This window comes from Nicotiana tabacum, chromosome 17 (genome assembly GCF_000715075.1).
Source record: "Nicotiana tabacum cultivar K326 chromosome 17, ASM71507v2, whole genome shotgun sequence".
NCBI classification, from domain to species: Eukaryota; Viridiplantae; Streptophyta; class Magnoliopsida; order Solanales; family Solanaceae; genus Nicotiana; species Nicotiana tabacum.
Window position 1 is genome coordinate 150,707,485 of NC_134096.1, and position 16,204 is coordinate 150,723,688.

At 35.1% G+C, this 16,204-nt stretch overlaps 1 protein-coding gene across 1 annotated transcript; it reads left to right on the plus strand.

Annotated features, from left to right (window-relative positions):
* Positions 1 to 8,196: 8,196 nt before the first annotated feature.
* Positions 8,197 to 12,878, plus strand: LOC107821015 (uncharacterized). Its single transcript, XM_016647404.2, has 2 exons — positions 8,197 to 9,334; positions 9,679 to 12,878. Exon 1 carries the CDS (start codon positions 8,197 to 8,199, stop codon positions 8,971 to 8,973), a length of 777 nt encoding a protein of 258 aa, XP_016502890.1. The 3' UTR covers positions 8,974 to 9,334; positions 9,679 to 12,878.
* Positions 12,879 to 16,204: the final 3,326 nt, after the last annotated feature.

A 16,204-nucleotide genomic window follows, 5' to 3' on the forward strand; every position in this document is an offset into this window, starting at 1 on the left:
CTCGGTAGCTGGGTTTGGCTCTGCAACTGAGCTATTGCTACCTGTTGATCTTGCAACATTTTGAAAATCATACGCAAGCTGATGCCGTTTTCCTCGACGTTATGGGTATCTCGAGCTGCAGAACGAGTGCCACCATGAATGCTATTTTCAGGTTCAGAATGTAGGTTCGCCTCAACGGCCACGTGCGAATTGATATCTATCAGCACTTCGATTCGAGCTCCAACGGTATTGACAAGTGGTCTTTCGGTATTGGGTGTCAAGTTGTTGTTCTCATCTTGAAGACCGGCTTCGTTGTCGATAGATGAGGCCATTTTATTGGTAGTTAGTCATTGCTAATCTGAAATCCAAGATACTTTCGGAAATAAGCGCAAAACGGTGTGTTATTACATATTCGTATCAAATAACCATTGTTATCCTTAGCCCCACGGTGGGCGCCAAATGAGGCCTACCGGGACCAAGTCCGAATCATCACCTGATCCCGAGTCCATATCGAGTTCTAGAAGCAATACCGACCAACACCGAGGTCGATCGAGCTCGAGCTCACAGACAAGAGCCGTTGCAAACACACTAAGGGAGAGAATCTCGGCGAAAATTAGGGAAAAGCTGATTTATCATGGGTTTTTCACTATGTATTTTTAATTATATCTAAAGTAGGATCCTCCGCTATAAAGAGGATGGCTATATTTCTGTAGAAGGCAGGTTTTTGCTTACATTCTAATTCAAGCAACATATTCTCCTATATTCAAAGATTATCCTTGTAAGTTTCATTAATTGATTCATTGTGCTTAGTCCTAAAAATCATCTTCTTTCCAACCTTGTTTATTTTGCATTCTTTGCAATCCATATTTGATATTTTTATTTATCTTTACAATTTGTATCAAGTTATATCACATATCCTTAGAACTACGTATAAATTCAACTCCTATCCGTTTTTCGGGTAAACAATATAGTTGAAGATATGCTGGTGTTTTATTACCAAGAAGCCTAAGGAATGTATTCAGATTTAAGTTGAATAAGCTCGATCGGAAATGGTAAATATAGTAGTAATTCTATTCCTAGTTCTACCTGGACAAGTGCTTTCATTGGGCAAGTATGAAACATCGCAACTAAATTAGTGATATCATATTCTCACGTATACCTCTTTGCTGACGGAAGCTCCATGCGTAGGAAAGGACGGATTCAAGAATCGAACTTTAATTTATAGGTTCTGAGTTCGAAATTTTAAAACAGTTCATTTGATTTATTGGGAGCGACATCTATTATTTAGATGTATTTGTTATAAGACAAATCAAATTATGGTGGATGTCTACTCTTCCTCCATGATCTTCTCAAATGCTTAATGACATATTCAATGACATATTTCTATGCTTAATGACATATTCAATAACATATTTTTCTTCACTTTTCATGCTATATAAAGGCCTTGTAATAGATAAGAAAATACACACAATTGAAGAAGAAAATCTCTTCCTTCTCTCTATCTCTATTTCTTGTTCATGTTTTGCTAAATTGCTTTTATTTCATAACATGTCTTCATGTTTTACTAAATTGCTTTTATTTATAACACGTTATCAGCACGAATTGCTCATTTTATGATCTTCTACGTCAAGACTATGTAAATTATAAGCAGACAATGAGATCAAGTACAATGAAAAATGTCTTGGATGATAATACAAAGATAAGTTTTACATCCATCTAAACCCATTCATACTTTTATATCTTTGCATTAACTTTATGTGCAGTATTTAGTTAAAATATTTTTTTCAATTGTATCCACTGAAATAAAGAACTGGAAAGGTATGTCTTTATTTGCTACATCTCTTATAGGAGAAATATAATATTCCAATGTATATATATGTTCTCACCTTTTACATACTATGATAGATAATTATTAAGGTAATTTAGTAATAATATTTCTACCATCACATGATGTATTTCATTGAAAGCAAAATTATCAAATATGTAGGCGATTTTACAGTACCTTGCAAATTTGTCATTGGAATATACAATCAATATAAACTCATTATAGTTATAATTTATAATAGTCACAGTTATGCATTAAGCCTTAAATATTTTTGCTGGAAACATAAGGCTCATTCCTCAGTATTGAATTTTTTTGATGAAGTTCTTATAGTCTTTAAAATATAAGTGGTTATAGGTTATCTATACCTTTCCCCTAATTAATTTATTAAAATGTAAAAATGATTGTATCATATTAAAAAAAATGGCATATATCCTAACTAGCATTTTTGTTGCAAAGGAACTGTTTCAAGATTGAAATAGTTATATATGTCTTCTTGAAAGTTAATTTACTTATGCTTATAATTATGAAGTAATAATATTTTAAAGGCTCGAGTGCGAGTCCTAGTGAATTTTGGCCTATTATGCCAAAGATTGAGGGTAAGACGATGGGTTCAAGTCCCAACACACTATGTTGATGAAAAGACGTTGGATTCAAGTTCCAACGCATTATGACCTAGCGTGCCTTTATATGGGTAAGGCATTGGGTTTGAGTCCTAATGCACCATATTGATAATAATAATAACTAAAAAAAAAATCATGAAAAAGCATGAAGCTTGTCCCACTTGATTTGCTCCATTCTTGAAGTGAATGTGATAGCAGTGCATGATAAGTCTAAATAAAGACAAGTGGTTGAAAAATGAATGTGGGCGTGCGAAAGGCCAAAATAATAATAGTTATCACTATGGTAATTATAAAAAAGAAGAACAAGACAATGTTTACCATTAAATGGGTATAAAAATAATAATAAAGCACATTGTATGATTATACTCCATTATTTGAAGAGATTGTGACTTGTGATAAACATTGAGAATGCATACTCATTCCTGAAAGTGAATGTGAAAATATATATGTGATAAAGATTATGCATAATAATGTACTTGTGCATGGTTGGATAAATACTACAACTCACCTCTAAGGGAGGTTTGAGACAAAGAAAGATAATGAATATTATTGTGTAGTTACATGAATATATCATTGGTCGCATACATGTGATACGCCAAATATTTTGTCAAGCCTTATGAAAGTTATTAAAAGCAAAATTAAAGCAAGAAATTATTTTGCTTATGATGATTTTAAACATGACAATTATTATGATATGATTCTCTTTGTGAAAGAGACATTCATTATATAGATGGTGTGATAAAAGATCTTGTAGTACAAAAGCAGTTAAGAGATTTGAAAGAACTAATTTGTTACTACCCGAATGAATGAAATTGTTCATGACATTAATCTTGTAGTAAGTCTCAAAAGAAACATTTTGATTTACGAATATATTAACCAAAGTGGTTGGCATATTGAGACTATAAATGAAAAGAAGATTGAATATCTTTATATTACTATAATCATACCGGGTAAATATGAAATGTTACCTGACTTTTCTTCTATTTGTACTACACTAGTATAAGCATGATGATGCAATCACAAGCCACAAGTAAACTAGAGGTTTACTGAAATAAATATTAGTTGGCATGACCGGTTGACCATCTCGGTTCAATTATGATGCGAAAAATTAATTGAGAATTATATTGGCATATATTGAAGAAATATAAGATTCTTCAAGAATTCTCTTCTGCTGCTTATTCTCATGATATACCAGTTAAAATTGGGATTGAATCCCTTGATTTATGGAATGAATAAAAGGTGATAAATATATGGGCCCAGTCACCTTCCATGTGGACCGTTTACTATTATATGATTTTAATAGATGCATCTATTCTATGGTCACATGTGCATTTGTTATCAACTTGCAGTTTGGCTTTTGCAAGATTGATTGCTCAAATTATTAGAGCACAGTTCCAAAATATAAATTATGATAATTTATCTTAATAATACTGGTTTAAATCCAAGTTGGTTTAGCAGAAATTGCATGCCTCCAATTATATCTAAACCATTGGTTATGAGAACAAAATTGCCAAAATAAAATTTGGTATGTGATGTATTATTTAATATACAACAGCACTTGTACGCATCTAGCCAAGTTATGATAAGTTCTCCCTATCACAATCGGTTCAGGGTCAGAAACCAAATAATTTCCATTTAGAAATATGAACGTGCCATATGATTTAATTGTTCCACCACAATGCACAAAGATGGATCCCCAAATAAGGCTAGTGATATTTGTTGGTGATCCCAACAATAGGGGGAGAAAATGGGTAGCTGAAAAAGTAATGCATGTAATGAATTATTATGAGTACATCTAGATCCTCGTACGAGAAAATGTGAACTTGAAGTTCATGTGATAATTCATTTGCAAAATATTGCCAGGCGTATTTGATGACCCAAAACTAAATATCATATTCAGCTGCTAATGCTACAAATAAAATAAAGTTCATAATGAATAGAGTCTATGCATGCATGAAGCATAATAGACTAATCGGTTCCAAAGATAAAACCCCTTGAAGAAGGAGAGGAGCAAATGTTCAAGATGGTCATAATAAGAAGGCAAGTGCTCTAGAAGAGCACCACGACATAACACTTCATAAGACCTCATGGGAGAGGCTCAGGTACCTGAAGATAATAAGATAAAGAGATCTCAATAAGTTATGTCTTTATTGGGTAATAATAGAACCGATATAAAATGATCGTTGACGATATTGTTAATATAATGTAGCGCTCAATATTATTAATATTGATGAGGATCTTGAGCTCAAATCTGTCATGAAATTTGGACAGATAAATAATTGGCCAAATGAAAAATACGCAATGAAAATTAATTTCACCTGAAAAATATGAAGTTAGTCCCAACATCTGAAAGTATAAAGCCAGTGGAGGTATAAATGTGTTCTTGTGCGAAAATAAAGGTCAAGTCAATAAACATAAAGACGACTTGTATCACAAGAAAATTTATAAATATCCTGGCATTGATTATATAGAGACATGTTCTCCTGTGGTGGATGTCGCCATTTCAGGTTTTAATCTGGTAATACAAGAAAAACGTGATATGAGTATAATAGAAATCATTGAAGGATTTAAATTGTTCTGAAGCATATTAAGGTTTCCAAGAAATTTATTAAATAAAGCTTCAAAAATCCTTATACGGATTGAAACAATCAGGGCACATGTGATATAATCGCCTGAGTGAGTACCTGTTGAAAGAAGGGTACAAGAATGATTCAATTTGTCCTTGTGCCTTTATAAAAAGATCTGGATCTAAATTTATTATAATCATCGTGTATGTTGATGATTTAAATATCATTGGAACTCCTAGGGAGCTTCCTAAAGCAGTAGACTAATTAAAGAAAGAATTTGAAATGGAAGATCTTGGAAAGACAAAATTTTGTCTTGGTCTACAAATTGAGTATATGAAAGATGAAATTTTTATCCATCAACCAGCATACACTAAAATGATTTTAAAGCGATTATATATGGATAAAGCACATCCATTCCGACTTCATGAAAATAATGAAGAGCTTCTTGGTCCCGAAGTACCATATCTTAGTGCAATTGGTGCACTAATGTATCTTTCTAACATTACAAGGTCTGACATAACTTTTTCAGTTAATGTCTTAACAAGATATAGCTATGCTCCTACAAGGAGATCTTGGAATGGAATCAAACACATATTGCGGTATCTAAAAGGGACTACTGATATGGGATTATTTTATGGTAATGATTGCAGTCCCGATCTTGTTGGTTATGCCGATGCTGGGTATTTTTATGACCCACATAAGGCTCGATCTCAAACAGGCTATGTGTTTACATATAGAGACACTGTCATATCTTGGCGATCGACTAAGTAATCAATCGTGGCTACTTCATTTAATCATGCTGAGATAATTGCTATTTATGAAGCAAGTCGAGAATGTATATGGTTGAGGTCTATAATACATCTTATTCGAGACAAATGTGGTTTGAAGTGTGACAAACTACCCACAATTTTGTATGAAGACAATGCAGTATGCATAGCCCAATTGAAGGGAGGATTCATAAAGGAGATAGGACAAAGCAAATTTCACCAAAGTTATTTTTCACACATAATCTTCAAAAGAATGGTGATATCAATGTGCAACAGATCCGTTCAAGTAATAATATGGCTGATCTGTTCACCAAATCTCTACCGACGTCAACCTTCAAGAAACTAGTGTACAAGATTGGGATGCGAAGGCTCAAGGATGTGAATTGATGCTCTCATCAGGGGGAGTTAATACGCATTGTACTCTTTTTTCCTTGCAAGGTTTTGTCCCACTGGGTTTTCCTTGCAAGGTTTTTAACGAGGCAACCAAAAGGCGTATTTCTAAACATGTGTACTCTTTTTCCTTCACTGGGATTTTTTTCCCATAGGGTTTTTTCCTAATAAAGTTTTAACGAGTCACATTATCTATGGACATCCAAGGGGGAGTGTTATAAGACAAATCAAATTATGTTGGATGTCTACTCTTGCTCCATGATCTTCTCAAATGCTTAATGACATATTCAATGACATATTTCTATGCTTAATGACATATTCAATGACATATTTTTCTTCACTTTTCATGTCTATATAAAGGCCTTGTAATAGATAAGAAAATACACACAATTGAAGAAGAAAATCTCTTCCTTCTCTCTATCTCTATTTCTTGTTCATGTTTTGCTAAATTACTTTTATTTCATAACATGTCTTCATGTTTTACTAAATTGCTTTTATTTTATAACAGTATTTAATTAATAAAAACTTTAACACATGAACAGGCTTCAATCCTCTCTCTTATGTACATATTTCGCTTTTGTTAATATAGGGCATCCAAAATTTGAGTGTTTTCTCCAAAAAATAAAATAAAATGGCAAAGTGTCAATCCTTTTTTTAAAGCATAAAATGCATCAATCTTTTGTGTTGTAACTGAATATTGGAAATATGTCTTCACAGTATTTCATGATCGATCTTACACATATAAGCATCAAATTGTGTGTTATTAGTGTTTTCTTTTCTAGATATAACAACAAGAAGTACATCCCAATCATAAGCTAGTTGAGGGCTTACTTTTACGTACAACGTCTGTTCTTAGCGGAGATTAAAGAAAGAGTCACGGGTAAAACTTAATTTAGGATGCATCCTCTTTTTAGATCCTTAATTCTCTTTATTATGTATTTTTTTCCTTTTTTTCTCGTTAATATATTTTAGTTTGTACCAGAAGTAGTATGTAAATAAAAAGTAAAAACAATTAACAATTCTACCAATTAAGAGAATTTTAACAAAGATTACTAAATACTAATTACCAGAAAGTACACTGTACAAGATGTTTTCTAAAGAGTTTGGTCATTCCGATTATCCAGCAAAGAAAATTGGAGATTTTCCTAACATATTATTCTTTCCATTTAAGCCTCCTTTGTTTTTCTTTTTTCTTTTCTGTTTTTTGTTTCTTTTTATTCCACCCCGCCACGACTCCATGCCTCGTTTATTTAACCTTAAGATCATGACAAACTTGATAATAATAAAGATATCATGTCTAGATTTTAGTAATAAATAATTAAGACTGTTTAGCATATGTGTATGATGTATCTTTATTAAAAATCTAAAATATATAAAAAGTCAAATAAAAATAAAATATTAAATATTATATACACAAAATGTTAAACAAAATCTAAATCTATATGTTGTTGACGTAATGATCTCTAGCCGGAAGCTCAAATTCAAACCAGTTTATCGATGCCCATTATAGTATAGTAGCATGTCTTATTTATGTACCAATATATTAGAGAGCCCAATATAATTTTCTCTGATGAATAGCCTCGGGTCAGGCCCATTGTATAAATAGAGACAATTAGCTCTATTCATTAGTAGTTTTGTACATTCTTTTTCAATAATGAAAGAAGCTTCCAGATATTCTCTCTCAACCGACCTTCTTCCACCTTGAAACAATGATAAACTTTATGTGATTTTGATTGATTCTTTGCATGTTAACATGGTATCAGAGCAGCGATCTTGCTTGATCTCGTTGTCCTCTCCTCTCCGGTATTACCCGCTCCTGTTTTGACTGGGTTTTTTTTGGTCTCTGAATATGGTTATTTTGCTGTTTTGGGGGTTTCTCTCGCTGTTTGAAGGAGCTCGTAATTGCTAAAGTCAATTGTTGTGTATTCTTCACTCTAGAAGGCCGTGTTTTCCGGTTGCGAAAACTCCGGTAATTTTGTTCTTTTCTCTCTGATTTTGCGTGCTAGGGTTTGGGTGTGTGATGTTTTGTGTTAATCGCCTATTTTTTCATGGCTCCGACTGATAATGATATCAGCAGTACCTCTGGTTGTCGTGAACAGTCTGAATTTATCCCTAAGCCCTCAAGTCCTATTTTTCTTCACTCTTCCGATATACCTGGTCTTTCCTTAGTTCCTGTACCTTTCTCAGGATCTGGTTTTGGAGGATGGAGAAGGAGCATTATTGTGTCATTGTCTGGTAGAAATAAAATTGAATTCATCGATGGTACCTTGCCTAGACCTTCCCCTAATTCACCTGAGTCTAAGCATTGGGATAGATGTAATAACAAAGTAATTTTCTGGTTAACTAGCTCTTTGTCTTTCAGTATTGCTGAGAGTGTTCAGTACTCTGAGACAGCTGAAGACATATGGAAACAATTAAATAGAAGATATGAGACTATAAATGGGACTAAGGTTTTTGAGATTAAGAAGGAACTAGCCTCCACTAACCAGGGTTCTCTCGACATTGCCTCTTATTTCAACAAGTTGAAGAAGTTATGGGATGAACTAAGAGTCATGCGCACTTGTCATGGTAGCACTTGTACCTCTGCTGTTAAGGCTGGTATCCAGAAAGAGGAGGAAGAGGATAGGCTGCATCAGTTTCTCATGGGTCTGAATGACACTTATATCAGTGTCAGGAGTAATCTTCTTATGATGCAGCCACCTCCTTCCTTGGACAGTGCATATAACATTCTCCTTCAGGATGAGAGACAAAGGCAGATCAATCCTTCCTCTCAATTCAATCCCGAGTCGACTTCTTTCAATGTAACATCCCTTAACCATTCTTGACCATTACAACCTCAAAAGCACTACTCTCAAAAAGTATCTTTTGATTCAAGTAGAGCAACTCAGTTTTGCAAATATTGTAAGAAGAGTGGTCATTTAATTGAAAAGTGCTATAAGTTGCATGGATTCCCACCTGCTTTCAAGTTCACTAATGGTAGGAAGATGGCTGCAAATGTTGAGGTTGACATATCCTCTAGCAATGAGTCACATGCCTCTGCACCTCCTAATCAGAATGAGGGTGGTTCTCTGGTACCTGGACTTACTAAGGAGCAGTATGTTCAGCTCATGTCTATGTTGCAACACACTCTTGTGTCTGAATCTCCTTCTTCTCATACAAATCTTATGGCATCTACAAATTTTGCTGGTAATGTTCCTTTGACTGCTTGTGTAGAAGTGCGTTACAGTGCATCTCTGTTAAGTAGGGTAGCTGAATATAGTTGGATTTTAGATTCTGGAGCCACACATCACATGACTTCACACAAAGACCTTCTTTCTAACATCCAACCTCTAGTTATTCCTTATCTTGTTACCCTTCCCAATGGTTATAAGGTGAAAGTAAATTGCACAGGTTCTCTTAAATTATTTGCTTTTACTTTGCATCATGTCCTTTATGTTTCCACTTTTCACTACAATCTTATTTTTGTTTCTCAGTTAGTCATTCAACTTCATGGCATGGTTCAATTTACTTCACTTTCATGTATCCTACAGGCCCCTTCACTGAAGAGTCCACTGGAAGTTAGTAAATTGGAACATGGACTTTACAGGCTTCTGATGACTCCTCCTCAGTGTAGTAATTCTGCTTCACACTGCTACACTTCAGTATCTGATAGTTTACCTTCTGTTTCCAGTGTTGTTTCACGTTGTAAATGCCCATTTATTGTTTCTGATTCTTCCTCTATATGCATTCCATCTACCATGCATTGTAAAAATCATTCTGGCATCAATAAAGAGGAAATGTTATGGCATCAAAGATTTGGTCACATTCCTTTTGTTAGACTAAGAGACATTTCTGGTATCCCTTATGTTTTCTCTTCAAAGCAATCATTTGTTTGTTCTATTTGTCCTATGGCTAGACAGTCCCGACTTCTTTTCCCTGATAGTAGCATTAAGTCATCCCATCCATTTCAACTGATTCATGTTGACACATGGGGGGGACCTTACTCTACTCCCACCTACAATGGCTTTAAATACTTTCTTACTATAGTTGATGACTTCTCTAGAGCAACTTGGACACATCTTATGGGTTCTAAAAACAATGCATTCCCCTTGCTTAAAGCACTTATTGCATTGGTCCATACCCAATTTTCTACCAAAGTTCAATCTGTTAGGAGTGACAATGCATTAGAACTTGGTTCCAGTAATCTTGCTACTCAATTGTTTAGGGATCAGGGGATAATACATCAAATTAGTTGCTCACATACACCTCAGCAGAATGGTGTAGTTGAAAGGAAGTATAAATATCTGCTTGAAACTTCTAGGGGCCTACTTTTTTCAGTCCAAATTACCTCTCAAATTTTGGGGGGAGTGTGTCCTCACTTCTACCTATCTTATCAATAGGTTTCCTTCCAAGCTCCTCCAGAATAAATCTCCTTTTGAACTACTCTATGGTACTCCCCCTTCCTACTCACATATCAGAACATTTGGCTGTCTCTGTTTTCATACTATTCCCAAATGTCATAAGAATAAGTTGCAAGCTAGGGTCGAACCCTGTGTCTTCCTTAGGTACCCTCTTGGTAAGAAAGGCTACAAGTTGTTTAACCTTTCTACTAGGCAAGTCTTTGTTTCCAGGGATGTCATATTCCATGAACACCTCTTTCCTTTTGATGCTTCTACACTTTCCTCTCTTGGTCCTTCACCTCCTATTTTCTCTTCTCATGTTCACTTCTCTCCTTCTAATTCTTCCCCTGCTCATTATGATTCTCCAAGTTCTCCTTCTGCTTCTATTCCCTCTCTTATTTCCTCTACCTTAGTTGCTCCTCATGTCCAGACACCTTCTCCCCTTATCCAACCTACTATAAAATCTGCTAGAACTCATCAGCCTCCTGCTCATCTTGCAGACTTTGTTTGTGACTTTCCTCCCTCCTTGGCTAGCTCCAGTTCTTTATCCTCTATAGTACAGTATTTTGCTAATAGTGCTGCCATTGAGCCTCAATTCTATCATCAAGTTGTTTCAATTCCAGCTTGGCAAGAAACCATGAAAAAGGAGTTTGAGGCTCTTGAAGCCAACAATACTTGGATGATTGTTGAATTACCTGAAGGTAAAAAACCTATTGGCTGCAAATGGGTATATAAAATCAAATATCGAGCTGATGGTAGTGTTGAAAGATATAAAGGTAGGTTAGTGGTAAGAGGATATACTCAAGTAGAGGGAGTGGATTTTACTGAACCTTCTCTCCTGTTATTAAATTTTCCACTGTTAAATGTCTGGTGGTTGTGGCAGTTAAGAAGAGGTGGTCTCTTTTCCAACTTGATGTGAATAATGCTTTCTTGCATGGTAATCTAGATGAGGAGGTCTACGTGAAATTGCCTCCTGGTTTGTCTGTTTCTTCTTCTTCTTCTTCTTCCTCTCCTTTGGTATGCAAGCTTCAAAAATCTTTATATGGGCTTAGGCAGGCTTCTCGGCAGTGGTATGCTAAGTTGTATCTTGCCTTGTGCTCTAGGGGTTAAACACATTCTTTGAATGACTATTCTCTATTTTTCAAAAAATATGTCTCTTTTATTATGTTGTTGGTTGTCTGTGTTGTTGATATTATTTTAACGGGTGATGATGAGGCTGAGATACTTGCTTTAAAAGCCTTTTTGGATGGTTATTTTAAGATCAAGGACTTGGGTACCTTGAATTATTTCCTGGGCATTTAAGTGACCTATTTCCCTTCTGGTTTACTTCTCCATCAACATAAGGTTATCTCTGTTCAGTTCTGAGGCTGCCCATGTTGTCTCTCCTTTGGATCTCACTCAAAAACTTAAGGCTGGTGTTGGTGATCTGTTACCTAAACTTGAACAGTTTCGGAGTTTGATTGGAAAGCTCAATTTCCTTACACACATCAGACCTGACTTGTGCTTTGCAGTCCAGCACTTAAGCCAGTTTCTTCAATCTCCGAGGCTTCCTCATATGGTTGTTGCTCTTCATATTCTGAGGTATTTGAAAGGCACATATGACATGGGGGTTTTCTTTGAAGACTCTTCTGATTTGTCCCTAACTGCCTATTGTGATAGTGATTGGGCAGCTTGCCCTGACACACGAAGATCCGTTACTGGTTTTAGCATTTTCTTGGGGGGTTCCCTCATTGGTTGGAAGTCTAAGAAGCAACCAGTAGTTTCACTTTCTTCCGCAGAAGCCGAATACAGTGCTGTTAGTAAAGTTGTTGCAGAGCTTGCTTAGGTTGCCCGCTTGCTTGATGATCTGCATGTCTTTGTTGCTTCTCCTGTGCCTGCTTTTTGTGATAATCAGGCAGCTATTCACATTGCTCGCAATCCTGTTTTCCATGAACGCACTATACACATAGAAGTGGACTGCCACTTTGTCCGTACCAAACTTGCTGCTGGGGACATTCAGTTGTTTCATGTGCCTACTACGGCTCGACTTGTTCACCAAGCCCCTCACTAGTGGTATCCATCATGGGTTGATGTCCAAGTTGGGCGTTGTATCCCCGTCCAACTTGCGGGAGGTGTTGACGTAATGATCTCCAGTCGGAAGCCCAAATTCAAACCAGTTGATCGAGGCCCATTATAGTGTAGTAGCATATCTTATTTATGTACCAATATATTAGAGAGCCCAATGTAATTTTCTATGATTAATAGTCTCGGGCCAGGTCCATTGTATAAATAGAGACAATTAGCTCTATTCAGTAGTAGTTTTGTACATTCTTTTTCAATAATAAAAGAAGCTTCTAGATATTCTCTCTCAACCGACTTTCATCCACCTTGAAACAACGATAAACTTTATGTGATTTTGATCGATTCTTTGCATGTTAACATATGCTGTTGTAAAAATTGTTCCTTTAATAATACACACTCTAAAAGTTAGTAGCAGTGAGGGTCGTTGACAATGTTGATTTTTAAGGTAGCATTCTCTCTCGCGCGCGTTGTCTCTCCCTCTCTTACCATTATCAGCCACCACATTATTGCACGTGCCGCGAGACTAGTATAACCAAAATGTATGTCGCATAACCAAAATGTATGTCGCGAGACTAGTATAACCAAAATGTATGTCGACTGAAGTCTTCTACCTATTGAGTTTAGACCAGATTGTGCGGCAAACATTTCACAAAGCCTTTAAGAATGAAGAAGAAACAAAACATGCACATTCACAATACAGTATTCAAAACATAAACAATTAGTTTATTACTGATACTAACAAGAACATGAAACATAAGTATAAATTACGAATTAAAAAAGACTGCTTTTTAAAAACTCATCGATCATGTCTTCTTGGGACGATAACTTGAAAACGTCATCACTTAAACTTTTTGCATCTTTAATCATTGCTACTGAGTCGCTTAAACGTGGCGACACTTCCTCAAACAACTTGGAATTTTTGTATGGACAATTTGGCGGTATCTTTTTCTCCAAAATTTTATAGACCTCCCAAAATCCATAATCATTCCCGAAATCAAACGACACACATTTATTAGCACTTCGAAATTCAGTAGCCGCCACATGTTCTGTAGTTTCTGTCAATTTATTGTTCGCGGCGGCAAAATATGTCAGCCGCAGATTCTTGATATTCTCCTCAACTTTTGCCGCCGATAAACTTTTGAACTGAGGATTGTTCTGATCTGGTAAATAACTTGGGAATTCAAGTGGCGGATCGTTCTTGAATGGGAGATGACGTTTCTTGAAGAAAAGCACTGCTCCCGTCCTTCTCTGTCTAACAACTCCTAAAGTTGGAGTTTGAGTTGCCATTAGGAGAAGATATGTAAATTACCTTTTTACATGGCCAATGGGGTATTATATAGTTTTACATATATACTTACTGGTGTTTTGTTGCTCAAATCCGATCCGCCCCCTTGTACACGATTTGAGTATGGATTTAGTCGACCTTACTTTACTTTAATTACAGATATATTCAACAAGTATAGTCGTATATGTTGATTGGGTATTTAATTATTTTGGGTATATATATGTCCTATATATATTCTCATTAGTACTAGAACGCGTCGCATTATACGAAATAACTTGTAAATAAAATGTAAGTGTATACAAAGATCAGTTTAATTGTACTACTACTAATTTTATACCTTCAAATATTTATCACAATATATACTTAAATGTGTCGTATTGATTGTATCTTAACACAAATAGTCATACTTCTATACGTATTCCCGAATTCTAAGATACAGGTAATAAGAATTTGATTTTAGATCTACACTCTATAGGATGTCGATACCCGTGTCCCAGCAACAGAGGAATGTTGCTGGTTTTAAATCTGGATAAAGAAGAAAAATTATGGGTAAAATTAGTTAATTTATAATGAATCGTGTTTTTAGATCATTATTCTATCCATAACTTATTTTTCTTCCTTTTCAATCATTAAGAAACTTTAGTATGTACTATATGTGAATACAAGTAAAACCGTAAGAATTCTTCCAATTAATAAAATCATAGCAAAGATTACTAACTTACCAGAGACTTACACAACACAAGATGTTTTCAATGAGTTTGGCTTCATCCAAAAAAACATGGAATCTCTCTCTCTCTCTCTCTCTCTCTCTCTCTCTCTCTCTCTCTCTCTCTCTCTCTCTCAAATGGGCGATATGCTGTCTGGGGTCGCCCTTTCATATGGAATACGGCTTTTAAGTGACCTAGAAATTCTTGGGATGGATCACCTTACTAAACTCTGATTATGTTTGTTATCATGTCTTTTAAATTGTAAAACATCATATATCTTTCCTATCAATAAATTAGTTAGTCAATAAGTGTCTTTTAAAGTTTAAGGGGAAAAAGGGGAATGCATTTCCATTTAATGTTATGATGAATAGTTTTGTTTTTTGTTTTTAAGCTTTAGAAGAGATTATGTATCTATTTAAAATCCTAAATTAGTTGGCGTAAAAGAGTTCTAACTTGCTGAAATTTGGCTGAAGAAAACTATCCGTTACAACATGAACCAAATTTTTTTGGGAACATTTTCTCCAATACAGGAAACATATTCTTAAATTTGCACAATGTAGCTTAATGGCCAGCTTTCTACCAAGCGAAGGTGCAAATAATCTACACTGATAACTGGATTCTACACAGAAACAATTAATTAGTGATAATAACAAGAATGAAAATAAGACCATGGGTTCAACTGAAATCACTTTCTGCTTAAATTATGTATGCATACAATAATTACAACAATCACGTTTTTATCCCAAGCAAGTTGGAATCAGCTAAACGACAAATTATGTATGCATAGGCAATTAAAAAATAAAAAAAATCAAGATAACATTATTGTGAATCCTAGATCCAGGATTGGCCTCTAAATTTAAGTAACAATAATCAAAAAAGATCTTTTTGCTGAAACTCATCGAGCATATCTTCTAGAGACGACAAGGTGAAGACATCTTCGCTTAAACGTTCCTCTTGGGCCGAAAATTTAGATTTTGCTTTGTATGAAGGAATCATTTTATTCAAGATTTGTAAGGGGTGTTGAAATCCATAATCATTTCCGAAATAGAACAACACATGTTCATCAGCCGCCATTCTATGTTCTTTAGTTTCTGTCACGTTATTCTTCATATCTGTCCGCTGCAGATTCTTTATTATACCCTCAACTTTTGGTAAAGTTGGGAAATCAACAAGAGGATCGTTCTTGAAAGGGGGACGAGGTTTCTTGTAGAACAGTACTGCTCCTGTTCTTCTATGTCTTACAACTTCTAAAGCTGAACTACAGCTCGACATGAGAACTCAACTCGATTTGTGCAAATAACTTTTTTACGTGCCTAACGCGGTTGTATATATATATATATATAGTTGTGCACTGGTGTTATATGTTACCTAGAAGCCTACCAAATTGGATTCCTGTTTAAGCCGAAGTTCCGAAATTGTAGGGACATAACAAGCCTCGTCATAAACTAATGAACCCTACTAGGATAGGTGATTTCTTTGAGCAAGTGTGAAATGAATCATGTTTCCTCTTAAACATCATTTGTCTGTTTAAAGCTATATTCCATTTGAATAATGCTACTCTTGTTTTTATGTTAAGCACTCCTTTAAAGATATTGCTCACATTAAAATTATTATTGCTTAAAAT